Here is a 26287-nt window from a genome sequence, read left to right on the forward strand (position 1 = left end):
GAAAACAGAGAGAGAGAGAGAGAGTCGGGGGGAGCAGGGTACAGAGAGAAAGAGAGAGAGAGATGGAGACAGGAGGGGGAAAGCAGGGTATAAAGAATGAGAAAGAGAGAAATGGGGGGGAGGGATGAAGACTTTGAATTAATTTGCTTTTGGGAAATGCACAAGCATCAGTTCCAAGATGTCAATTCTTCATCATAGTTTGTATCTTGAAAAGTAAACACAGGCATTACTGTAAACTTATCGCAATGTCATTTTTGGCACTGGTGCAATATACAGAACCTTACAGTGACTGGCACCTAACACTCTTTCCATTCAGTGTACTGTTCTCCCTTTTGCGGGTTGGACAATCACATGTTTTTCTAAAGGGACTTTGGAACAATCAAACCAATGGAAACATTGTCAGCAAATAACACCTACATTTATAAAAATATATGAAATGCATAAATAAATTACTTTTGAGATTACTTGTTTCAATATTCCAAAAAATACATTTTTTAGGAACACTTTTGTACATGTCCAAAAGCAACAGACCACAAAGAAGCAAACTGGAACTTTAATAAATGCTCTCATTTGGTTTAAAAAAATGCATTGTTTGCCTTTTTGTTTGTTTTCTTTGACAGAATGGTTAGCCAGCTATGCCAGAACTGACTTAGTGAAAATACATTAATTTACATACATAATTAACGGAGGCAATGAAAAAAAAAACACAAAAACAACAACAAACAAAGCCTTATTAATGAATTGGTAGCTGGTTTGTAAACAAGTCAGTCAAACGCACCCAAGCTGCACTGCTCCTTATCTAATTAATACACCTGCTTAACAAATGGAGGAAAAAGTAGTAGTAGTAGTAGTAGTAGTAGAAGAAGAAAAATAAGAAAAAGATGGAGGGAAAATTATTTAGGAGCTACACACTGTGATAGAATGTGAGGTTTGAACTTGTACAGTATATGTATATGTGTGTGTGTTTGCATTTATGTGTATGAGTGTGTGTGTATGTGTGTGTACAGTGAAAACAGTAATTGCCCCCCTGGGTTGCCTAATCAGTAACTGGCAGACAGCTCCCCTTTTTAAAAGCCCTATAAGTTCCTCCTGGAGACTGGCTGATAATAGACGATTTGCATAAAGGTCTAGAATTATCTCGCTAGGCCTGCTGAGCTGGATTGCAGCTGCAGAGAGCTGATAAAACCAGCGCACAGCATTAGCCAGTGACACAGCACCAACCATCCAGCCCCTATCTACCTCACATCCAAACATCACACTTCAGTGGGATTTAGGGGGTTGGGGAGGGTGGTGGTGGTGGCGGCTGTGGGGGGTGCGGCGTGTGAGTTTTTGGAGGCGTCAGGGTTGGAGGAGTGTTTATTCAGTGTGGGAGAGTGATGAATTAAAGAATGTTCTCTTTATTGAAGTGGGGAAAAAAAAGGATTAAGGGCCCACAGCAGAACCATTTCCCAACACAGGCTGTGCACAAACCATCCAGATGAGACAGCCAGCGCAAAGTATCATGGTCTCTGTTTGGGACGTTTAAACACGTTTAAAAAAAGGGCACTGGGGATTCGGCAGAAAAACAAAGGCTTTCATTCGAGGCTAGAGGAAGTACAGAGACAGTTACCACTGCTTAGAATTGTAGTTGAAGTTGCAATTTTTCACACCCTGCCTTTGAAACCATGTTATGCGGTGATTCAATCAGTTGAATACATATGACTAAACTGGGCTTAACATTCTGGTTGACTGAACCGAGTGAAAGACAATTAGAAGGGAAGTCATGGAGTAACAGTCCAAAGTTTAAACAGACCATCTTAACATGGTTCAATAAAAAGGAATCGTTACAGTTGTCTCCTCTCAACACATTTTCAGTTGGAAATACACTAACCCATAGCAGACTTTTCGACCGCATAGTAGGGTACAGATTTGTTACAAAATTACTATTCTGTGTTCACAATCATGACCCAAACACGCAGAACTCCACTGTGTCCCTGTGAACTAGTATGGGTAAGTTAAAGACAATGACAGCTAAAGACCAAAAACTGTTAACACAGGTAAGCTATAGGAAAACAATGTAAATTCTCAGTTTGCCCAAATATTGGAAGTCAATGTGAAGAGGGAAATAAAAATCTTAATTACATTTGGATACCTTGACCTACAGTATTTTCTGCAGTCTTTTTTTCACCCCATTAATATACATGGGTCTGTCCATAAATTGTCAGCTTGATTGACAAGACCAAAATAGCTAAATATTTTATTAAATTTGACACCCTTATTACCAGTTAACTGAATCTGATGCACTTTGGCCCTTTTTTTGTTTACCCAGTCGGAAAAGAGGCGTAAGAAGGAGTCTACCATCACAAGCTGAGGGCAGTACATTCTGTGGAAGTGCTGGATGTGTTTATTCTGAAACTTTAACTTAGTAATCAAGATGGCAGAAATGGCATTCGCAGTGCGAGGGTAAAAGGAATTTCAGCACAATTAATTTCAGCTCAAGCCTAAACTAATGGTGCAGTAAACGGACACAAGCTTCCACTGCGTTTCTAAAGGCATGTTCAGGTGTTTTCGCTTTTCTTATCCTTCTACTGACTCGAGATTCAACTTGGGAGTGAAAACAAGTTATCGGAGGGATTACAGATCCCCGGCATTGTGTGAACTCTTCAGTGGGAGAAAGCACTGCTCGAGAAGATGGCACTTGCCTCGTTCTATTGGTACACACACATCAGTGATATCAGAGTTCGTTATGTCACATTTAAACTCCTACCTGATAAGGAGCTTTCCCTCTCTGTCAGTGTGTCTCCCCTCTCTCTCTGGTGCCTTTTTTACATTTTATTTTTTATTTTACACCCGTGTGAATCTGATTTATATTCTGTTTTCATTGCTGTCACTTTTCAAGATGTTGGTTCAATGTTAGTGCATACCTTCCCATTTGTGTTCTTGTATCGGCAGGGGGTGTCTCTTATACACTGCTTTTGACAATTATTGTCAATATAACCGTGTGTACGTGTGTGCGCCTTTCTGGCAGTTTGGGAGCACCCATTGCGTTTGCGCGTCTCTCAGTGTGAGTGTTGGCTGCGTCTCTCTGTTGGTCTCTGTCTGTGTCAACAGCCCTGTGAAGCTTTTGGGAGACAGTGTTGTGAGTGTGTTTCTTTCATTTGTTTCTCTCTGTCTGTGTCAGTAGCAGTGCGAGGCCCGGGGAGTCACAGTGTGTGTGCGTCATGTGTCTCAGTGTCAGCGCTCCCTTGGTGTGTGTGCGTGTGTGTGCATGTGTCGGCGTGACTGCGGGGTTGCATTATCTGCCTCTGTGCAGCCGCCGCCTCTTATCTGCGTACCTGCAGGGAGATGCTGCCGAAGGCGTTCTTCAGGAGATTAACCACCTCTCCGTGTGACAGGCCATCCAGAGACTGTCCGTTAATACTCACAATCCGGTCCCCCACCTACAGAAAGCGGGAGAGGGAATGTGTGTGTGAGACAGAGAGCGAGAGAGAGAGAGAGAGCTCATGAACACAGAGACGAAAGGGTGACAGGCAGGGGAAGGTGGGCGGGGTATCCTTCTCCAACATACCTCGTCTATAGGCCCGAATGATCTATTTACTAGCTCCATGTGTGTTCTGACTAAACTCTCTTGCTGGAAGACAGGCCAAGACTGAATACAGGGACACCTGGGAATGGAGGACAGAGAGACAGTGAGCCATTGGAGGCATCGGGTTACCTTGAGTCTGTGAGTCCGGGCAGCCACTCCATTGGCCTGGATCATGGCGACAAAGATGGGGATGTCACCCAGGGGACTGCCTTTGCCACCCGCGATGCTGATGCCCAGAGCGTCTGTGGGGCCCTTGGGGGAAGGAAAGGACAGAAACATTGCTGACAATGCCTTAGGGTCATATGGTCTCCGAAACAAAACGACCACCATTGTTGTCCATATTCCAATAACAGAACTTATCGACAGGCAAAAACTAGTCAGACATGGGTTTGGGTGTTATTTGTCACTGCCACTCAAGGAGGTGTAGTGACTTTGAACAATGGGCTAGAGACTAGCTAATTTACAGCAGACTTACATGCGTAGAGTATGAAAGTATGTTTCTGCCTTCCTCTGAAATAATATAATGCAGTGATTTGTTGACTTCAATTCATATTGTTAATCAAACTATGAATATTTTCAATGTTATCTTTGTTCCAGTTTGTTGAACATTGATTCAGCCTTGAGAAAAACTGTAATGATTCCAGTTGAAGGAACTTGAGCTCAGTTAAGACAGTGAGTGTCGAAACATCGGACTGGACTCCACAGAAACCAAGTTCAACCTACTGGAATCATCTTTACAGTTTAATACTGGGTTCCACAAACTGTAACAGTCCACAGTTTACACAAACCTTATCTTTACTTGTTTCAGTCAACTGGAATCTTTGCCGAATTCTTAAGGCTGAATTAGTGTTCAGCCAACTCTGATAACACACAAATTATGATAATGATTAAATCTATTAAAATAAACGAATCACTGAATTACAAAAAAAGGATGTGAATACTTGTCACAGCACCTGTAAATATTGACACATTCTGTAAACATATCTATAAATCATTCCAAATTAAGCTGCAGACCATGAAAGACTGTGGCTTTAACATAAATAGCACATTCATATCCTTGCAGGTAGCTCAGCTAAAATCCACCAACAGTTTAAAAATATAGATGCCATTTGGGACAATATTTTAAGTTTTTTTTTGTGTTTTAATGAATCAATAAAATAGTGCTGTATCATACACTTCAATATGACATTTGATTTTGTTCTCCCTATTAAATGCAATTTTTGTATCATGTACTACATATTGGACTGTCTTCAGTGCTGTGAAAACTGTATGGAGACACTGAAGGAGCCTGCATCGTCTCTACAGCTTGCGATCCACATCAATAAGTAATTCAGAACCACGTGGCATTTTCACCTCATATGTAACACACTGACTGATGTGTTTTTTTTTTATTTAGTTAACAGACAGGCAGGAGTCTGCCCACACTGATACAAGTGCAAAATATGAGCTACATCTGCACACAATCAGTCCAGCAGGTCGCCATTGCCAAATGCACCGAGAATGTAAATTAAAAAAGACCAGTGTTCAAAATCTCTGTCCTTCACTAAAAAGCAAATTCTTCGGTGTCACACAGACATTATATCATAAGGTGTTTCCATATTTCCCTACATCTGGTAGCAGTGCATAGTCAATGTTTTGTGTGTGTTTATGAATGCATGTGTGTATCAATTGATCTATGTATCTATGCATGGATGTAAGTATGTAGGTAGGTATGTATGTATGAATTTATCATCTATCTATCTATCTATCTATCAATTATATAAACTTATCCACCACAGATGTATTACTCTGCAGTACAATAAGACATAGCATACTCTTTTGAAACCCATCCGTGACTTTACTTTTATATTTAAAACAAAATAATGGCAATTGCAGAGCTAGATGCCCGGGACAATGCCAGCCCAGAAGGTCTGTGACACAGTTCTGTGAGAGGAAGACAGCTGACAACTCTTACCCGTGTTATCTCCACTGTTCGCAGACCACTGTCATCTCCTGCCAAGTAAGACACAGAACAGTGTTATAATTGGTGGAGAGTGTGCGAGTAAGCAGGTTAGCGTCTGTGAAGCAATAAACAAGAATGGAAGGCAGTCTCCTTAACCTACAGAATTTGTAAAAAAAAAAAAAAAAAAAAAAAAAAAAAAACTGAAGAGAAAGTGTTAATTTGCATATTGCCTACAGAACTGGACAAATATTACATTGTCCAATCGGTTCTTATTATTAAGTAATTCTAATCTGCCCTTAAACCATAATTGTCTTCACTGTACTGTGTAGGTGATTTTGTGACTGGAATGTACCCTTGTAATATTACATATGCATAGGAAGAGTGCAGAGCTGATGCAGGGTCCTCTGTTACTACTGCAGGACATCGGGAACACCTGAGCATCATGTCCGACAACCTGTGCCCAGCAATAATTCACTGCGACCCCAACTGCGCTTCTGCTCCAGCGGGGCGGGGGCAGTGTGTGTCTCCACCCTTGCCTCCACTGCCCTCACTCTCTTACCTTCCATTGACTGTTTTTCCCATCTATCTGTCAACTGTGCTACCTCCTCTTTGTTCTCCTCCCTCAACTCCTCCCTTGACTCTCTCTGTCCTCTCACGTCTCGTCCTGCCCGTCCCTCCCCTCCTCAGCCTTTGCTCCCTGCTGTTCTCCGCGCAACCCGAACTAGTCTGCATGCCGCCGAACAGAAGTGGAAAAGGACCAAACTCCCAGCTGCCCTTGAACTCTACCGCTCTCTACTGTCCACATTCTCGTCCTCTCTCACCTCAGCCAAGAAGTCTTACTTCCAATCTCTCTTCAAATCCACTGTCAACAACCCCCGCAAACTCTTCTCCACCTTCTCCTCCCTCCTTGCCCCCCCTCCACCTCCTCCACCCCCATCTCTCACTGCTGATGATTTCACCTCCTTCTTCTCCTCCAAGATTGCAGACATTCGCAGGCTCTTCAATACTCAACCCTCATCTCCCATCACACCGAAACCTCCCACCGATCAAGCTTCCTTTTCTTCTTTCTCGCCTCTCTCAGATGCTGAAGTTTCTGCTCTCCTCCTACGTCACAAACCCACAACGTGTGCCCTGGACCCTCTCCCTTCTCGTCTCTTCAAAGCAACCGCTCCTGATCTTCTCCCCTTCATCTCCTCCCTCCTCAACTCCTCACTCCTCTCTGGCTGTTTCCCCTCTGCATTTAAACAAGCTGCTGTCATCCCACTGCTCAAGAAACCAACCCTTGATGCCACCTCTCCTCAGAACTACCGCCCTGTCTCCATACTCCCCTTCCTCTCCAAGACTCTCGAGTGGGCGGTCCAGCGTCAGCTCTCTGACTTTCTGTCCCAACACTCACTCATTGATCCTCTGCAATCCGGCTTCCGCACAGCTCACTCCACTGAGATGGCTCTCCTGGCTGTCACTGACTCCCTCAGCTGTGCTCGGGCGGCCTCCCTCTCCTCAGTCCTCATCCTCCTTGACCTCTCCACAGCATTTGACACCGTTGATCACTCCATCCTCCTCTCCTGCCTCGCTGACCTTAGGATTTCTGGGACTGCTCTCACCTGGTTCTCCTCCTACCTCAGTGACTGGTCCTACCAAATGACATGGCGAGGCTCCTCATCCACCCCCCCAACCTCTCCTCACAGGCGTTCCCCAAGGCTCCGTCCTGGGCATGCTCCTGTTCTCTCTCTACACTCGCTCCCTGGGCCCCCTCATCGCTTCCCATGGTTTCTCCTACCACTTCTACACTGATGATGCCCAGATCTTCCTTGTCTTTTCCCTCTTCTGACCCTCTCATCCCCTCTCGCATCTCTTCCTGCTTGTCTGCTATTTCCGCCTGGATGCACTCGCACCACCTCAAGCTCAACCTCTCCAAATCGGATCTCCTCTTTTTCCCCCACTCTTCCTCACCTTCTGCTGACCTCCCCATCTCGATCCCCTTGGTATCCACCACACTCTCTCCTTCTTCTTCTGCTAAAAATCTAGGAGTCACCCTCGATCCTGCGCTCTCCTACATCCAGCACATCACCACGCTGACAAGCACCTGTAGATTCTTCCTGAGCAACATACGCCGGATCCATCCCTTCCTCACCGACTACTCGACTCAGCTACTTGTCTAGTCACTGGTCCTCTCCCGCCTGGACTACTGCAACTCCCTCCTGGCCAGCCTGCCTGCATCTACTACCCGCCCACTCCAGCTCATCCAGAAATCTGCGGCTCGTCTGGTATTCTCTCTGCCACGATTCGCACACGCTACTCCACTGCTCTGCTCCCTCCACTGGCTCCTGATACCGGCACGCATTCAGTTCAAGACTTTGACCCTCACCTCCCGCTGTCTCGACCACACTGTACCAAGCTACCTTCAGACACTCATCTCTTCATACATCCCCTCCAGACCACTGCGTTCCTCCAGTGCCAGAAGACTAACTCTGCCTCCTCTCCACTCTCCTTCCTCCAGAGCCTGCTCCTTCTCATCCCTGGCCCCTAAATGGTGGAACGACCTGCCCACCGAAGTCAAAACAGCAGAGTCCTTGACCTCATTCCGGCGCTTACTCAAGACGCATCTTTTCCGACAGTACTTGTAATATTAGTCCTCTATCCCTGCTAGATAGCACTTCACAGTTCTTATTATGCTTCTCGCGTTCTTGATTGTTTTCCTCCTTGCTCCCATTCCTGTAGCCCTTGTCTGTGACCCTACATCTTGACAGCACTTAGCTTTCACTGTCCAGGATGTAGGAAGTCACTTACTGTACTTGTGTAAATTGTAAATTGGAATTTGTAAAATGTATTATTTTGAATTGCTGTTTTAGGTAAATTGAATTTGTAATGATCGATGCCTTGTACTTCACTGTATTTTTGCAATTTGTTTGCACTTATGTTGTAAGTCGCCCTGGATAAGGGCGTCTGCCAAGAAATAAAAATAATAATAATAATAATAACCAAGCCTCAAGTCACCTGAGTTTCTGTTAGTGGCTTCTGCTGGGGGTTTCTTGGTGCTGTTGAGGGAGTGCGAACTGCAGGGCACGGGGACAAATGGCGCCGGGTTACTGTTACTGTTGGCACTCACGTGGCTCATCTGGGAAGGGGAAAACACAAGAGGAACTTGTTACAAAAATATAAGAGAACCATCCGTTAATAAGCTGAAGTCTTTAATCACCTTATCAGAGCTTCAGAAAACCTCAGTGTTGGAGTGGATTGAAAAGGGGAAATACTATGAGGAAAGGAAGCACTAGGTGAAAGGAGCTGACATGCTGCTACAGGGATGGTGGTGGGCCCTGGGATGCTGAGAAGGGGAGTCTGTTCCTCATTTTTATGCTTAGGTGGGTATAGAGCTGAGGACAAGATGGGGGTTGTTGTCTCTCCCCAGTTTTCATTTAAATCTCAATTAGTCCAACAAGATAAAATTCACAGGCTGGCTCTAAATATAACAAACCGGATTAAAGCAGGAAGTTAACTCTGTGATGTAGGAGGATGTCTGTGGAGGTTCATTGTCTCAATTCTATCAAGAGGCCACCGGTACAGGGCTTAGTGCTTAATGTCATCCCTTTTCTGAAAGGAGGATTAGGAAATGTTTTGCATCAGAAACGCTACATCATTACTGCCTATTGATTTACTTGAAAATGACTTTATGTTAAGGTTCTCTGTTTCGATCCATGATGTCTTTATATATTGGTATAAAGAGAAATTATTCTGGTCAGGGAAGATGTGAGCTGGATCGGACTTGCCCTTTTCTAAAAGCTCTTGCAAAATGTTCTTAAACAATAAAAGGATTTTTTGAGTTTAAGCTTGATAAAGAAGATTTGCTTCTACACAAGGAGTGTGTAGTTTAATTTAAAAGTTTAAGCATCAGAAATGTATTGCACATTAATTTACTTTCTATATGCAGTAAATAAGTAAGAGAAACAGATTTATTTTGTTATTAGAGAAAAAAAAAAAAAGTTGGTACAGATTGAATTGGACAGCCTGTCTCTAGTGTAAGACTGGAATTTGAACCGAGTCACACAAGCTCCCGTCATTTCAATCAAAGATCAGATGTGTTCTCGGCATATTTTCCTTTTTAGTAACTCCTACACTGAAACCACCTCTACCAGCTTGCCTCCTACATAGATTCCAGGTGGGAGGAAGTGACAGTGAGAACGGTTTTGCTATAGACCTGGCTGCCTTCAGATGTTCTTCTGGAGGAGAGCCAGGAGGCTGCTTTGAGTCGGCCGAGCTCCAACAACACTGTCCCCTTGGCACACTGCAAGGAGATACACCACATTACAGTAATTACTGCCTCTGATCCACTGACCCACCACTGCCCTGTCTTTAAAGTGCATTGGAAACAATGATTACAGGACAGCAAATTACCGTTACAATAATACTTCATTTCTGAGAGTTTGCAGATCTTATTCATTTAAAACATCAAAGCATGCCTCTCAAAAATTAATCTGAAAATAAGACAAAGTAATTCATTCAGTAAAACATTGTAATTCAATAACAAGTAATTGCACACACCCATCTATAGTTCACTACTAATTTAATATAATTTAATCACAGATCCTATACAGAATATGGTAGTGAAAAGGTATATACACTCACCTAAAGGATTATTAGGAACACCATACTAATACTGTGTTTGACCCCCTTTCGCCTTCAGAACTGCCTTAATTCTACGTGGCATTGATTCAACAAGGTGCTGAAAGCATTCTTTAGAAATTTTGGCCCATATTGATAGGATAGCTTCTTGCAGTTGATGGAGATTTGTGGGATGCACATCCAGGGCACGAAGCTCCCGTTCCACCACATCCCAAAGATGCTCTATTGGGTAGAGATCTGGTGACTGTGGGGGCCAGTTTAGTACAGTGAACTCATTGTCATGTTCAAGAAACCAATTTGAAATGATTCGACCTTTGTGACATGGTGCATTATCCTGCTGGAAATAGCCATCAGAGGATGGGTACATGGTGATCATAAAGGGATGGACATGGTCAGAAACAATGCTCAGGTAGGCCGTGGCATTTAAACGATGCCCAATTGGCACTAAGGGGCCTAAAGTGTGCCAAGAAAACATCCCCCACACCATTACACCACCACCACCAGCCTGCACAGTGGTAACAAGGCATGATGGATCCATGTTCTCATTCTGTTTACGCCAAATTCTGATTCTACCATCTGAATGTCTCAACAGAAATCGAGACTCATCAGACCAGGCAACATTTTTCCAGTCTTCAACTGTCCAATTTTGGTGAGCTTGTGCAAATTGTAGCCTCTTTTTCCTATTTGTAGTGGAGATGAGTGGTACCCGGTGGGGTCTTCTGCTGTTGTAGCCCATCCGCCTCAAGGTTGTACGTGTTGTGGCTTCACAAATGCTTTGCTGCATACCTCGGTTGTAACGAGTGGTTATTTCAGTCAAAGTTGCTCTTCTATCAGCTTGAATCAGTCGGCCCATTCTCCTCTGACCTCTAGCATCAACAAGGCATTTTCGCCCACAGGACTGCCGCATACTGGATGTTTTTCCCTTTTCACACCATTCTTTGTAAACCCTAGAAATGCTTGTGCGTGAAAATCCCAGTAACTGAGCAGATTGTGAAATACTCAGACCGGCCCGTCTGGCACCAACAACCATGCCACGCTCAAAATTGCTTAAATCACCTTTCTTTCCCATTCAGACATTCAGTTTGGAGTTCAGGAGATTGTCTTGACCAGGACCACACCCCTAAATGCATTGAAGCAACTGCCATGTGATTGGTTGGTTAGATAATTGCATTAATGAGAAATTGAACAGGTGTTCCTAATAATCCTTTAGGTGAGTGTATATACACACACATGTATTCAGTCACTAATTTAAGTATTGGCACCCATCCTCTGAACCAATGTTATTTACAAATTAATTTAGTTCGATTTTGCTCATTGGACTTATTCAATCCAATATTTATGATATATATTCAAGCCAGTTTATGACTGTATTGCAGAAAGGCTAGTAAATGGGAGAAAATAAGTTGTCTGGTTTCATTCGACCCCTGGCTGTGCTGCACAAACACTCGATTGCACAGTTTCTATCTGACACTCTTTAGATAGCATCTGCTGGTGAGTGGACTTGCCTTGAGGATAGCAGCGACGGTCTCCTGGGCAGCATTTCTCATGTCCTCCCCACTGATGGACAGGATCTGGTCTCCCTGCATCAGCCTGCCATCCAGGTCTGCCACCCCCCCCTTCACAATGTCTGAGATGAACACCCCCGTACCATTCCTGCAGAGAGAGACAGCGTGGGGGGTGTCACACTCACTGATCCCATGGATGGCAACATAGCTTCTGGAATGAGCAACCTTTTAAAAAGTCCAAATGGCACAGATGTGACAACGGACAGCAGCTCAGATTTGACTGTAATTTTTGCTTGGGGCCGAGTAGTGGGTGTAGCCTTTGCTGCTGTGTGATTCAATCCAACTTCAAGCCAAGTCTACCACTGGGTTTTGAATTAAACCCCAATTCTTTCAAAGACCAACTAATAAAATGTGAATGTGAGGGATTTGTCATTTACAGTACAGAAAGCTTGCAAAGGTATGAATTGACAATATAAAAAAATTAACTGTCTTCCTGATTTAGAAAACAACCTATCCATCTTAATTCCCACCAATTCTCTTTATTAATTAGTTCTTATACAAGCATCTGTTTTCCACTTCTAAACACCAATTACCCCCAATCACAGCTATTTAACCTCCAACAGACAGCTAGGACCCGGCACTGGGAGGTGAATGACGGTTTCATTCAGGAAGAAAGTTTAACAGTGCGGTACTATGGCAAGACTTATTTCTGGTGTCCCCATTAGATCAAAATGTAATTTCATCATGTGACTTAATTCAAGTGAAATCATCTGGATGCAGGATGTGCATCTCAATGTAGTTCCAATTTAGTTTTTCAAGTTTGTGTCCAGGCAATGTCCTCAGTGCAATGTCTGGAAAAATCTAAGCTTTGACCTACCCTCAGATTGTAAATTGTAGATTTGTATCCAAACACAATTTAATGTATTGCCAGAAGCCACTGTTTACTATTTATAATGAAAATTGTAATTTGCAATTCGTGGACAGGTTAAAGTTTTGATTTTTTCCAGGACCAGGAGCTCTCAGGAAAGAAATCTGGCCCAGATTGGGTGGCAGTGCTGGGTGCTGAGGGGTGAAAATGAATTTGTCCAATAACTGTATATACTTTGTCTACATCCCTTCCAGGGAGAGGCTTCAAACATTAAAACACATTGCAGAATACACTGCTATCAAATAAAGGGGTGTGTAGAGCTGGAAAAATCATTCTATAATTTATGATATTAAAAACTAAAGATTGCATGTTTTTATAGCTTCTTGTCGGCACTGATAAAAACAAAACCATCTATAACTTCTCAGTTCTTGTCCCTTGTCTCAAAACGGTAAGCCGAGTATGACAAGCGTGAAATGTAATTTAGGCCAAAATATCTGTTGTAAGGTGGGTAAAAGAATGATCTTAGCAAGATTTTCTTGTCCTAATGACACAAAACAAAACACTGTCTATAAAATGAACCACTGAATTATTAAAACTGTCAAATTCTTACAGAAACCTGAGAGAAAATCTGTCTCTCTCTGTCAAATAAACACTGCTGTATTGTGATCATACATTGCGCTGTACCTGCTTTCTGTTTTCTATAAAATGTGTTTGGATTTGCAATGTAATTTCAAATAAAATAACAACAAGTTAGATGTTGACTCATATTGGGGGGATGAGGTCGTGGTGGGGTATCAATAATCAATCCCCCATTCTGACCCCTCATTAGCTTCAGCTTATGAACATACATTTTGGCTTCTGTGCCCCAAAAAAGACTCCAGTCAGCAGGAAATCGATTTTGGAGTGGGAGTGTTGGGGTAGGGGTTTAGTGCCTTCTGGAGTATGATGGTGCTCACCGCTTGCCCACAATGCTGAGACCCAGGCCGCGGCCCGCTCTCTTCTGAAGCTCCATGAAGAAAATGTCCAGGTTCTCCTCGTCTTTGTACTGATTCTCGTCACGGAAAACCGTCAAGCGCACCTTTGGGGGAGTCTGTCTCAGAGCCGTGATGGCATCCTCGTGGGCGGCGCTGCGCAGGTCCACCCCGTTCACCTGGACACAGCAACGACATCACACAGCAACACAGGGTTTACACGAGCACATCAACACACATGAAGTGCCAGGCTTAGACACGCACACCACCCCAGGGGCTCAAAAGCATTTGCCAATACTTGAAATATTTCAGGTGAATCCCTTCATGACAGCAGTTTAAGACTTATGTCTTAATGGAGCTCATAACATCATCAAGGCTTTTTATTTTTCTAACTATACAAACAGTACTAAATGCTCTTTGATGGATTTATGGTGAGAAAAAGTCTATATACCCAAGCAGCAATATTGTGATATTATGGGGCCATCTTATCTTATGTTAACAGGTACTGATTGTGCATATGAGGCTATAACGGTGATGTTGCCCTCCTCTGAAAAAGCTTTAAGTGTAATTAGTACATCCCTGCCTGGATTGGTGCCTGTGAAGACCTTTTTAAATCCTGGGTCTGAAGGCTGCATTAAGAAGTACGCAAGTCACAGACGGCAGAGAACAAACACAGCTATAGAATATAAAACAGTAAAGTTCACAAAAACTCACAGCATACAACTAAAGAACACTTGGCTGAGACATACACAATGTGAAATACAAATCCCTCACATACTAAATAATGTTCACACTGACCTTTTGTGCTTGGATAGCCTGTCCTCTGCAGCAGTCAATAAAACTGTATGACTGACCTCTCTCTAAGGAAAATGCTTTTGCTTCAATTGATTTGGACATCAATTATTTACAGGTGCTGTCAAATGGGACCTCCTCTTTGTATTCCATGTCCTTAGTCTTGCCTTCTCCAAACTCACTATAATTATTTCAGTTCACAGTGCTGACAGCTGTTTTAATTTTTTGTATTCTTTGTTTTAAAACTGAGAAACTTGGCACGTACAAAGCACTGACAAAGAATACCCATTGAAAATCTAGGACCTGAAATGAACGCACTGCACATACAATAACAATAAGAAAAATAACTCTTGAATCTGAAAGCCACACAGATTAACTTGTTTTCATCTCTCTTAAAAAAACGACACAAAAAAGGAATTGACTAGAACAAAAAAGTTCGGCCAACAGCTCAGTGGCATATTGAAGAGACACTCTCTGGAACATGTAGGATGAAAGCTGCCTTGCTGTCTTGCTTTAGCTCACAAGGTGAAAGAGGCTTTACTGTCATGCCGATTTGTCACAAGCCTCGGAAGCGCACGGGAAGCAGGCTTGTGCAGAATACTAAATGTGAACAACGTGCCACAGGAAACAATGAGACAACTGGAGCCACCATTCTCCAGCACAAAACAACAGCAACTTCTGCTGTGCATATTCCTTCAGCTGTTCTGCAACACTGACACCAAACCTACATCCCACTATGGGGACAGGAGCCACTGTGCCATGTGAGGGACTGTCTGGCAGATTAAATATTAGGACCCTCACTGTCTGTGGATATTATATCTCCCATGGCTATTCATTAAAGCTGTGTGGCTGCTCAACCTGGGATGCAGAATAAATTCTAATTGAGGCTTTCACAATTTATCCTATATAAAAACAGCCCCCCTTCAGTTTAATCTTCTTATTATGTCCTCTTTTGTCCACTTTGGGCTACTCCTGCAACATAGTTATGATAAACCGAGATTATTATTATTATTGTGGAAGGTACCAAATATAAGCATGCATTTCCACATTGCTTAAAGAATAAAACATACATGTGTCCTACAGTAAATTGCAGTAAAACATGCCCCACAGAACACTGTCTTTCAACTCTTTGCTGTTAAAGAAAAAGACCAGTCTTCAGTGAGTTCAGAAATTGCACTTTTTCATGAAAACAGTAGGTGGCACTGTTCAATAAGCTAAATACAAGGGAGAGCAAATATCCAAAGATCCTCTCCTTTCTCATAGCAGGAAATAAGTTAAATGAATTAAATGTAGCCAAAGCCTGTCTCTGAAAAGAGTGCGGGGTGCTCTTTATGTTATTGTACATAAGTGTGAATCATTGCCAGACTGTGCCTCCAAATGTGCACCAGGCTCACAAGCAAAACGGGGCCAGGAAACAAATGTGGAAATTGTCATTTTCATATATAGAGAAGCATCCATTACTGTGAGTGACTGTGTCATGCTCCCTGTTGAATTCCAGAAGAGCCAAAGGATCCTAAACACAGATCACAATATATACTATATTCTTTTAAATCTTACAGCCCTAGTTTGCCAAATTATTATATATATTTTTAAATCTCTATCAACAGTGCTGTGCTCTTTCTGATGGCAGGGCTCAATTTGTGGAGAGAGCTTACCCTCTAGAGACTGGGCCTTATGAGCTGAGGTTCACCGGTGCGATGCCAGCACTTGTCATTAGCTAATTGTGACCAGGAGTACTCAGCAGTGGCGCACAATTGGCCTAGCACCACCCGGGCTAGGGAGGAATAAATGGAATGGGTTTCTCTTGGCTTGTCGCCATTGAGCATCCCCTACTGGCTGCCTGGGCACCTGCAGGTTTGCAGTTCTGCTGGGTGGTGGTGGGGGACATAGTGATGAGCTGAGATGCATTAGCATAACTGGCAATTCTAAAACTTAGGGGCAGAAAACTTAAAATAATTGTCTATTCCACATTTAAATAAAAAGAGAGACTGGACCTTCCCTGAGTCTCACCAGTGCTCCTCTCACCTCAGATGTAATGTCAGGTTTGTTGTGTTAGTGTGAAGCTGGCCATTCCTCCTCAGGAAACGGCTGAACTGACATCAACACAAAACAGAGTCCCGCGGCAGAAAGGCAGTCCCACACAGTCCCTGCTCTACCAAATCTGCAAAAGGGCTCTTAAGAAAACATTTCTGTGCTGTTTTTCCCACCCCTTATGCCAGTTTACTCTGGTAACTTTACTGTAGGATTTTGACAGTTTTAACATGGTTCTACTATGGCTGTAACATAGTCTCAAAGTGATATTCAATGTGTTCAACTTGCCTTCACCCTGCTTTACTGGACTGGACCATGGTATACAATTGTAAATATTTGCAAGGCATGTTTACTATGTTGGACTATGGTTTATTCAAGGTATAGCATAGTGAAGGAATACATCTATGGCCTGCTGATAAACCATGTTCAAAGTACAACGATCTAATGGTAAATTTACCAGGATAAACGATCACCCCAAGCTCCCTGCGATCCTTCCCATTACAACAGCGTAACACAACTACATACACCCTTCATTGACCATGCCCAGACAATCTCCTTATATAGAGGTGGGATTAATTCTCTCTCCAAATGGATGGCTTATGATGGAAAATTCTTGTTTTCATATGTAAGAACTCAGCTGTTCCTCATCCAAACAGGGATTTTCCATGAAGCTGGAAGTTGATCCCTCAACATTCTGACTATATTACCTAGATCAATCTTTCCAATTGCTAAACCCTGTGCATTCAGAAAGGTTTGCAGGGATGGAAATGCAGAAGTATTTTAGCTCATGATGGACAAGATTAACTGGCACTGATAGAGGCACTGGGGGAAAAATAAACTACATAGCTAATAATTACAGTGTGTATTTGTGTCACATTCCCAGCAGGTGGAGCCATTGCACAGATATGTTTAAATTGAATGATAGGCCCTCTACTGATGGGCCAGTGGTACATGGGTAGTAAGCAGTAAGACTTAACTGCATAAAACAAGGTAATTTTCTTCATTCTTTTCATCATGAAATCAGAACACTTTTCTGTGACAATATCAGATCAAAGAGTAGTCTTATTAACAGACTCATTCACACCAAAAAGGCCAAGGTTTCTATGTGTGTTTAGTAAAGCCACTGAAGGGACTGAGTGGCACTTGCATGGAGGTAATCTGATTTACATATGCAGATATATATATCTCAATTGAAAATTATAGGTGCCCCCATCACCTCACTGTGTCTGGCAGTGAGCTGTCAAAAGCATTTATTGCCGGTATGACACTTTGAAGTACATAAGCAAGTCAGATGTAACAATATTTAACATATTCAGTTGCCTGTGATCCTGCTCTTTTATGAAGAATTGCTTAAATAAATAGACAGATTAGAAAGGGATAAAACGGTCATAGATTGTGCAAAATGTTTTTTAAATGCACACAGATACTCATGTAACTCATTTGTCAGAAGCTACCGTGGGGTTATCACATTGCCCACTGTTTTCCTAATTCATTTTTTTAAGTGTCTTTGTTGTCACACTACTTTAATGCAGGTGCATTGTTTGCCAAGAAATGTAGCAACGTAAAACTGTTGGTTGTTCAACTGGATCAATACATTGATTCTCCCCTATGGCTACATAAACAACTCTTGGTAGGTGTCCCATTAATGCTGTTCATCACACACACTCATGTTGTTTCAAACACTGCGGTAATAAGCATTCTGGGCTCTGCTTGGGCCTAAATTGATTCAATCCTGAACAGCTGGTTCCTGAAAAATGACCAGATGAGGGCGGTTCTGAACCGCAGCACTACAGGACTGGTGATCATTTCTAACCCGTTCCACTTTTATAAAAGCTAAAGACAGTTTAAAGGGGTGTAATCAAGTAAACACTTCAATTAAAGGACTGCATTAGTCTAGGTAATTAAGAAGGAAAGCAAAGCAGAGGATGCTAAAGAGCCCAAGGATCTATACTGAGACTCTCTGCTTTGAGCTGATGGACACCTGTATATTGCGTTAGTGGTCTGTCAGACCAGAGGGTGGCTAATTTGCTTCATGCGGTAATTAATTCACTATTTATATTTTCTTCTAAATTAAACAGCATCATTCTTAACAATACCACGGCCTTGCTTTCTTATGCAGTCACACCAGGGAAAGAGATGTGTATTGGGAGTCTTTTCTAATATGCAGTTTAACCTCATTCAATTCCAAGGCTGGCATTTGCGGAGGATATTTAATTTGCTGGAGTCAGAAAAAACCCATTGCTTAAGACTCCACGCGGTGCCATTAGTTCTCTGCAGTTCTACCAGTATCAATTGTTAAGCCGCAGATGTGTTGGATAATTAGCAAGTTTAAATGAAGAGTAAACTTAAAGTCTTAATGTGGTTTCTGTCCCTCAGTAAATGCTGTAAACAAAAAATAGAGCCATATTAAGTATATATGGTCAGTTTTATGATGACATGGTTTGAATACATTGTTTTATTGATCAGATTGATCAGGTTGGAAACCCCCCACCTCTGCAAGCTACTACTAACTGTCTGAAGCATGATGCTGCCAGTGATGACAAGACCCAAAGTACACTGTGTGCTGAGAGAGGATCATTGACTCCTTAGGGTAATCAAGCAGCTTCCTTTCAAAGGAACATTTGGTTTTACACTGGAATAATGTGCAGAGAAATACACACACACACATACACCCTCAGTCACACTCTTGCACACTTTCCAGATTACTGGAGATGTTAAAGAAAAGCTCTACAGAAACCACTCTGTTTTATGCTAAGGGATATCACCCATTTACAACAACTGCTACTAGAGTTAGGGGTCAAGTGTGAATTTAATTGAAATTCAGAAGTCAATTCCAATTAAAGCGTGGAATTGCTCATGATTTGGAATTAGAAGACACCACAAGGATTTTGACTTGGATTTTTAACTTTAATTTTGAAAGCGCATTTCAATACTGCTAAACAACTGCAATATGATGGTGGATTTTTTTTTCTTCATAAAACTGAGGAATGGTATTCTCAGTTTAGCCCCTCAAAAGTGACAACAACAGGTCCCATAACCGATTTGAGTGTAAGCTTCCACATAAATGAAGAGCCTTTTTCACTTTTTGCTCCTATTACTGTTCAATTACATATAATCATGTGCGTTTATATTAAAAGTCAATAGTTATTATGAATACTAACTCTTGAAGATAATTAATTAGAATGAGCATAGCATGATACCCTTCACAATGGAATAGTATTTGTTTCAACATGTAGAAGAGAATGTCTTGTCACAAAAAATGAAATTACCATTAAGTACATTTGTTATATTCTGATTTGTGAGCTTTCCACTTTTGTTTTACCAATAGCTCTTATTTCATAACACCATTTTTGAAAATATACATAGTTCTGAAATTAGAACAGGCTGGAGCTGGATTTTTAAAAAGTGATCTGCAGGAGGAATTGAATTAGAGGAATACATGTACAGAGGGGAATGAATTGGAGTTGATATGGGGGAATTAACCAACCCCTGGAATTGCAATTCAATGTGAATTGAAGGAATTGGTGTACAGAGTGAATTTAATTGGAGTCCATGTAATGGAATCGATTCCAACCCTGGTTGCTACAATGAAACTCTTATCCCTTAGGATCACTGGGGAACAGGCTATCCAGTTACTCTTCACAAGGAAAAGAAAATAGTAATAGACATTATTTTATGAATGTATGAAAGATGGGTTTTTCTTATCCTAAGCATGTTGGGCTTCAACAGTGTAAAGTATATTGAAGACAGCTCAAAACTACTTTAGATGGTTATCTAGTGAAAGGAGGTACCATTAGCCAAACACTCCCAGCTATTCATTGTAGGGGAATGACTAACATCACACCCAAATCTCACAGTATCCCTATGACATGGAGCAACACCCTACTCATAGACTTACATATATATATATATATATATATATATATATATATATATATATATATATATATATATATATATATATATATATATACACTCACCTAAAGGATTATTAGGAACACCTGTTCAATTTCTCATTAATGCAATTATCTAACCAACCAATCACATGGCAGTTGCTTCAATGCATTTAGGGGTGTGGTCCTGGTCAAGACAATCTCCTGAACTCCAAACTGAATGTCTGGATGGGAAAGAAAGGTGATTTAAGCAATTTTGAGCGTGGCATGGTTGTTGGTGCCAGACGGGCCGGTCTGAGTATTTCACAATCTGCTCAGTTACTGGGATTTTCACGCACAAGCATTTCTAGGGTTTACAAAGAATGGTGTGAAAAGGGAAAAACATCCAGTATGCGGCAGTCCTGTGGGCGAAAATGCCTTGTTGATGCTAGAGGTCAGAGGAGAATGGGCCGACTGATTCAAGCTGATAGAAGAGCAACTTTGACTGAAATAACCACTCGTTACAACCGAGGTATGCAGCAAAGCATTTGTGAAGCCACAACACGTACAACCTTGAGGCGGATGGGCTACAACAGCAGAAGACCCCACCGGGTACCACTCATCTCCACTACAAATAGGAAAAAGAGGCTACAATTTGCACAAGCTCATCAAAATTGGACAGTTGAAGACTGGAAAAATGTTGCCTGGTCTGATGAGTCTCGATTTCTGTTGAGACATTCAGATGGTAGAGTCAGAATTTGGCGTAAACAGAATGAGAACATGGATCCATCATGCCTTGTTACCACTGTGCAGGCTGCTGGTGGTGGTGTAATGGTGTGGGGGATGTTTTCTTGGCACACTTTAGGCCCCTTAGTGCCAATTGGGCATCGTTTAAATGCCACGGCCTACCTGAGCATTGTTTCTGACCATGTCCATCCCTTTATGACCACCATGTACCCATCCTCTGATGGCTACTTCCAGCAGGATAATGCACCATGTCACAAAGGTCGAATCATTTCAAATTGGTTTCTTGAACATGACAATGAGTTCACTGTACTAAACTGGCCCCCACAGTCACCAGATCTCAACCCAATAGAGCATCTTTGGGATGTGGTGGAACGGGAGCTTCGTGCCCTGGATGTGCATCCCACAAATCTCCATCAACTGCAAGAAGCTATCCTATCAATATGGGCCAACATTTCTAAAGAATGCTTTCAGCACCTTGTTGAATCAATGCCACGTAGAATTAAGGCAGTTCTGAAGGCGAAAGGGGGTCAAACACAGTATTAGTATGGTGTTCCTAATAATCCTTTAGGTGAGTGTATATATATATATATTTTTTTTTTGTGTCAACATTTTAAACGATACTTTCATTGATGTGAAATTTTGTTTAACTTTTGTTTCTTTTTTTCCCCAAGACTATTCAGCTCCTCCATATTCTTCTCTTTGGCTCAAAAGCATGTCTTTAGAAGTCAGTCTTCCTGGCATGCTAGGTTAATGTGGCAAATATCAGTGTAAACATAAAATAATATGGATTCTGCCAGATGCATGGTATGAAGTGAGAAATCAAATAACAACAAGGAACAAGTGCCTTTTTAAGTCACTTGCTGTTAGTTTTAAAGGAGGGAACAAAATGGTGGTCTTAAGAAGTCTGATAATCAGTCTGAATAATTACTGGGACTTTTTCTGCTGCATGGACACTCCCAAATAGACACATATTGGAGGCTATCACCTCAAAAAGGAAAATAAAACAGCAAATGTTTATTTCTGGGGAAACAAATTAAACAAAACACTTCTCATTGTGAAGGCCAACCCCTTCCAAACTGCCCAGAGAGGCAAATGTCCATAAACAACTTACAACTACATTTCCCCTATGTTCTTCCCTTAAATGTTTCCTTGAGTTTAAGTCTGTTGCACACAGCACCTCAGCAAAGAAAAAATGAATACGCTAACAATATGCAATTTTTTTATTCAGTAATGGCTCTGTTAATAAAAGTAGACAGTTTGGTCTACTTTGTATATGTTCTAGTCAGTGACTTAATGCCCTCAAGAGTTCTTTGAATGCCCGCCTGTCTGCATGCACAACACGAGTCTACCAGAGACTTGGCACTTCATTTTCTAAGGTTCTCCTAAATTGGGTTTCCAGTTAAAACATCTAAGGGGACATCTAGATCAGGAAACCTTGTCACACATCCAGATATTAAGTGCCTTGTCTTCTCAATTCAACAACTGACAAATGAGTCCAAATGCAATGGAGAAAACACAGAACAGAGCCTGTCAATCATATATGCATCTTGTGTAGCTTCTCCTACTGTGTAGAGACAGGACCATTGGAGTAACACTGTTGCCTGAAGCTTATTACAAGGAAAGTACTACAGAAATGCCAGAACTGCATTAGCTTCATTAGAGCTCAGTGCTTCTCTCTCTCCCGTTTTTATTTTTGCTAATTTATGAGCTGTTTCGTTGTGCTTGATTGATTCGGGTATATTTCAGAGACTCAGATTATTAAGGGCAGTGTATGTGACCCTCCAGATGTAACTTCAAACTTGCGATCCTGTACCCGGTTCAAAATTAATTAAAAGCTGCCGGGAAATGCATTATTAACATAGGTGTCCCATGATGGGGATAACCACAACATGCCATCATGGTGGTGTACATTAATAAAGCAGTTCAATGAGAGGACTAGTGAACGGATGTATAATGCCTCCAAACAGTGTTGTACAGATCAAACAATCTAATCACAGTTGTTATTTATAATAGATGTATCTAGTGTCTGTACTACATTGCTGATTGACTTGAGACTTTTCACTTTTTCTTTCAGAGCTTTGCTTCTTATTGCTTCCATCTTCCTCTTGGAGTCTCTTTTGATTTTATTGCAGATTCTCTATATATTTGTTAGGGATTTTAGGCAACAATATTCAATTTATTATCAGAAAGGTATATATATATTTGGAAAGACAGATGCCGAAGGGTTTTAGTTATCACTGCCATGGTTATTCTTATCTAAAAATAAATTGGCCTCTTTGGAGGAGCTGAAATTTGAGAAATAATAGAGAAGGCAATGGGAGAACCAGGACTGAAATGAAACAAAAAATCTGACACTTAAAAACCTTGTGGAAAACCAAGGAATCTAACACAGCCCTGAGGGTATGGTATTATTGTTTGCTATTTTTTCTTCTCTCTCAAAACAAGACAGATCAAACTCAAGTAAAAATGAGACAGCAGTGACGTTCGATTGGCCACTGCACTGAAACTGTTTGACCTTTGCTGGGAAAGTGCTTGGTCTCTCTCAGGGTCCAACACTGACCTAGACTGGCTTCAGCTCTTACCTCCAGGATCTGGTCTCCTGCCCACAGTCTCCCATCTCGAGCAGCGGCCCCTTCCTCATACACCTCATGGATGACAATGGCATCCTGGAAGGAAAAAATACATTCTTATTACCTACCTAAGAAAGGCCTTCTTACCTAAAATACAGAAGCATGTCACCCTGCTTTGCAAGACTTCAGATTTCTTGGAACTACTTAACGATGTAGCATTACACTGCCTTCTTTTAAAAGAAGAAAGCACCACTTTGCCAGGCGAAATTCCTAGCAATGTTTTGTTTAGGTTGAATTTCCATTCTGCCAAGTACAGTGTTACAAAACTGTAGTAGAAAGGTCAGTATTTGGCTACACGTTTAGTGGAAGAGTGAAGATTGTGTATATTTTCAAACCAATTTCCTAATGTAATGCTCTTGGGAAAGTAACCGTGTTTACATATGTTCTATTTTCTGGTTGTTCAATTTTTCACAACATCTGGGATGCTTATCCTGTGTGTGGAAGACAACTCAAAACATATTCATTCATATTGTTTGACTCCTAAATAAGCAGCATTGCTATGTATTCCATACAAAGAAAGATACATTCCATAGTTGTATGAACGTAATTTTACAATGCTTTTGAAAGCGTCCTCTGGAGTCTACCAGTTGGTGTTGCAACAATCACTTTTCGTTGTCTTGTCTCCATTGTTTGAATGTTGCCACAAAGGTCTTTTGTTAGCTGGGTTCTTATTTGATGGAATCTACACTGGCTTTGTGACCCCTTAATTGTTTAATTTCCATTCATTTTTGCTATTGATGCTAGAAAAAGCTTGAGTTGTACTGAGAAAATGTGGCCTCCAAATCATGGCTGATGATTCTGTAGAAAACTAGAGACCGCCAATCAGAAGCATTGGGAGACAATTACAAACACAAGAGTGCAGGAAAGGGCCATTGATTAAAACCAGCCCAATAAACAAGTGAAAGCAACAAAAAACACCAGAAACTCTCCTATGTGACACAAACGCTACTCATCACAATCAAAGAGCATGATCGGTCAGTTCCTTCCATCCAGGATCACAAGTAGGTTCTATAAACAAAATCAAACGCCCCTGGAGTCCTATCTAGCTTTTTTACATTCTCCCTCTCCCTGGATCACCGTTTCATGCTGGATTATGTAAACAGGGTGAGAACCACTACCTCACTGGATTTATTCTCTTAAAATTCCAGAGGCGTGCAGTCAGCTACGGTCTCAAAAACTGCACTTGCAATATATTAAAGCCAGAGATTAAAGGGTATTAAAACATATGGAAAACAAACTTTCTACTCTCGTTGTGTATTTTATTTTCAAAAGAAATCCAATGTAAGAAATGACATAGCTGGCAAATTAAATAGTGTAATGGTTGGATTGACACTGAAGGAGACTGCTTATATTGCTCTCAGACTATTTTCTTATTTGCAGCAGGCCAACATTACAACATTATAAGAACAAAGTTTCTGGGTCTTGACAGCTATTTCTTTTTTTACAGTATTTAAAAAAAGCATTCCTTCTACAGCTGTTTCAAATCTCCTCCTAAGCCATTTCATACAGTCACTTAATATGGTGATGTCACAAAGTAACTCATGTTGTCCTATAACAGTCCCTAGATGTTGAAGTGTACCTCAATGCTACTGAGATGTTGCCTGTGAAAAGAGCACAGACTTTTCCAGAATCCCACGTGAGACATGGAAATAATTGGATCAGCTGGGTTAGCACACTGAGGATGTTGAGATGTGGTGATAAAATACTAAAAGTGTGCGACAGAAAATGTCAAGGTGTGAAAGTTATGTGTGTGTATGAGATATATTTGGTTTGCTGTTTATTGCATTAACTCTGCTTGCAAGAGCTCTTCATGCCCCAATCAAGATAGTACTATAACATTCAATACAGGTAATGGTAAGTGCATAAATTTGCATACACCTAATTGTAAATGAGGGGTTGGCATGGGCCCTTTTTTACTGCACCTTGTAGTAGGTTGGTTGATGTAGGATGATTACTTGCTTTTAACCAAATAAAATGAGTTAAGTAGGCAATATTTGCATCTTGACTACCATGCAACAGTGTGTGCATCCATTCAAGGTTTTGGTGTGGTTTGGAGCCCGATAATGTCCCTAAACACAAGCCAAACTAAAAACTCCATTAATACAATCAGATAAACAGGATTTTAAAATGGCAGAGTTCATCTCACCAGCCTTAACCATGCTAACATCGTTTATGATAAGCTAGATAACAGTGGGGATAAAAGCCCCCCACTAATACAAACATCTTCAGTTCCATTTTGTTTCTCCTTTATTTCTTAGAGAAATTATATTGATTGTCTTATTTTTCCTTTCTAAGTTGTATTTCAGTCACATCGCCACGTAAACCCATAATTGTCAACACCATTATATATGCACATACATGCATAAGATTCTCCACATTGATTAAAGTACTTAACAAACTACTGCTCCCCAAATTCGGGTCCCTAGTATCACCCCTTACTGAAAATCATACCATTACTGAAAACGTAGGTGTTCAACACCGTTCTTGTTAGGTTTCCAAAATGAGTGGAATACAGTAGTCCACTCCACAAACTCCGCTCAGTCTGACTACAGAGCACATCCTGATCCATTGAACAACACTTGAAAGGCTGTCGTAGACACGCAGGGCCTGTAATTATTTTTGTCCTTCCTCCTTAGTGTAGGGGGGCATGCGCTGCAGCCTGTAATCTTACACATCCACAGCTGATTTAGCAGTGCAGTTGCTCAGACTGTTGATCCATTTAATCCCCTCTCAGCATCCCCATG

At 41.5% G+C, this 26287-nt stretch overlaps 1 protein-coding gene across 6 annotated transcripts in view; it reads right to left on the bottom strand.

Annotated features, from left to right (window-relative positions):
* patj (PATJ crumbs cell polarity complex component) overlaps positions 1 to 26287 on the bottom strand; it is a 280589-nt gene that overhangs the window by 9416 nt on the left and 244886 nt on the right. For 5 of the 6 annotated variants that reach the window (XM_066691664.1, XM_066691663.1, XM_066691661.1 and 2 more), the window contains 8 exons: positions 23496 to 23579; positions 13457 to 13650; positions 11633 to 11780; positions 9703 to 9789; positions 8505 to 8625; positions 5520 to 5557; positions 3548 to 3817; positions 3315 to 3419 (listed from right to left, as the gene is read on the bottom strand). In XM_066691664.1, the coding sequence (XP_066547761.1) occupies positions 3315 to 3419; positions 3548 to 3817; positions 5520 to 5557; positions 8505 to 8625; positions 9703 to 9789; positions 11633 to 11780; positions 13457 to 13650; positions 23496 to 23579 (1047 nt within the window). The remainder of the gene's footprint in view (positions 1 to 3314; positions 3420 to 3547; positions 3818 to 5519; positions 5558 to 8504; positions 8626 to 9702; positions 9790 to 11632; positions 11781 to 13456; positions 13651 to 23495; positions 23580 to 26287) is intronic. The other variant, XM_066691665.1, reaches the window with a different exon arrangement.

Source organism: Amia ocellicauda, chromosome 19 (genome assembly GCF_036373705.1).
Source record: "Amia ocellicauda isolate fAmiCal2 chromosome 19, fAmiCal2.hap1, whole genome shotgun sequence".
NCBI classification, from domain to species: domain Eukaryota; kingdom Metazoa; phylum Chordata; class Actinopteri; order Amiiformes; family Amiidae; genus Amia; species Amia ocellicauda.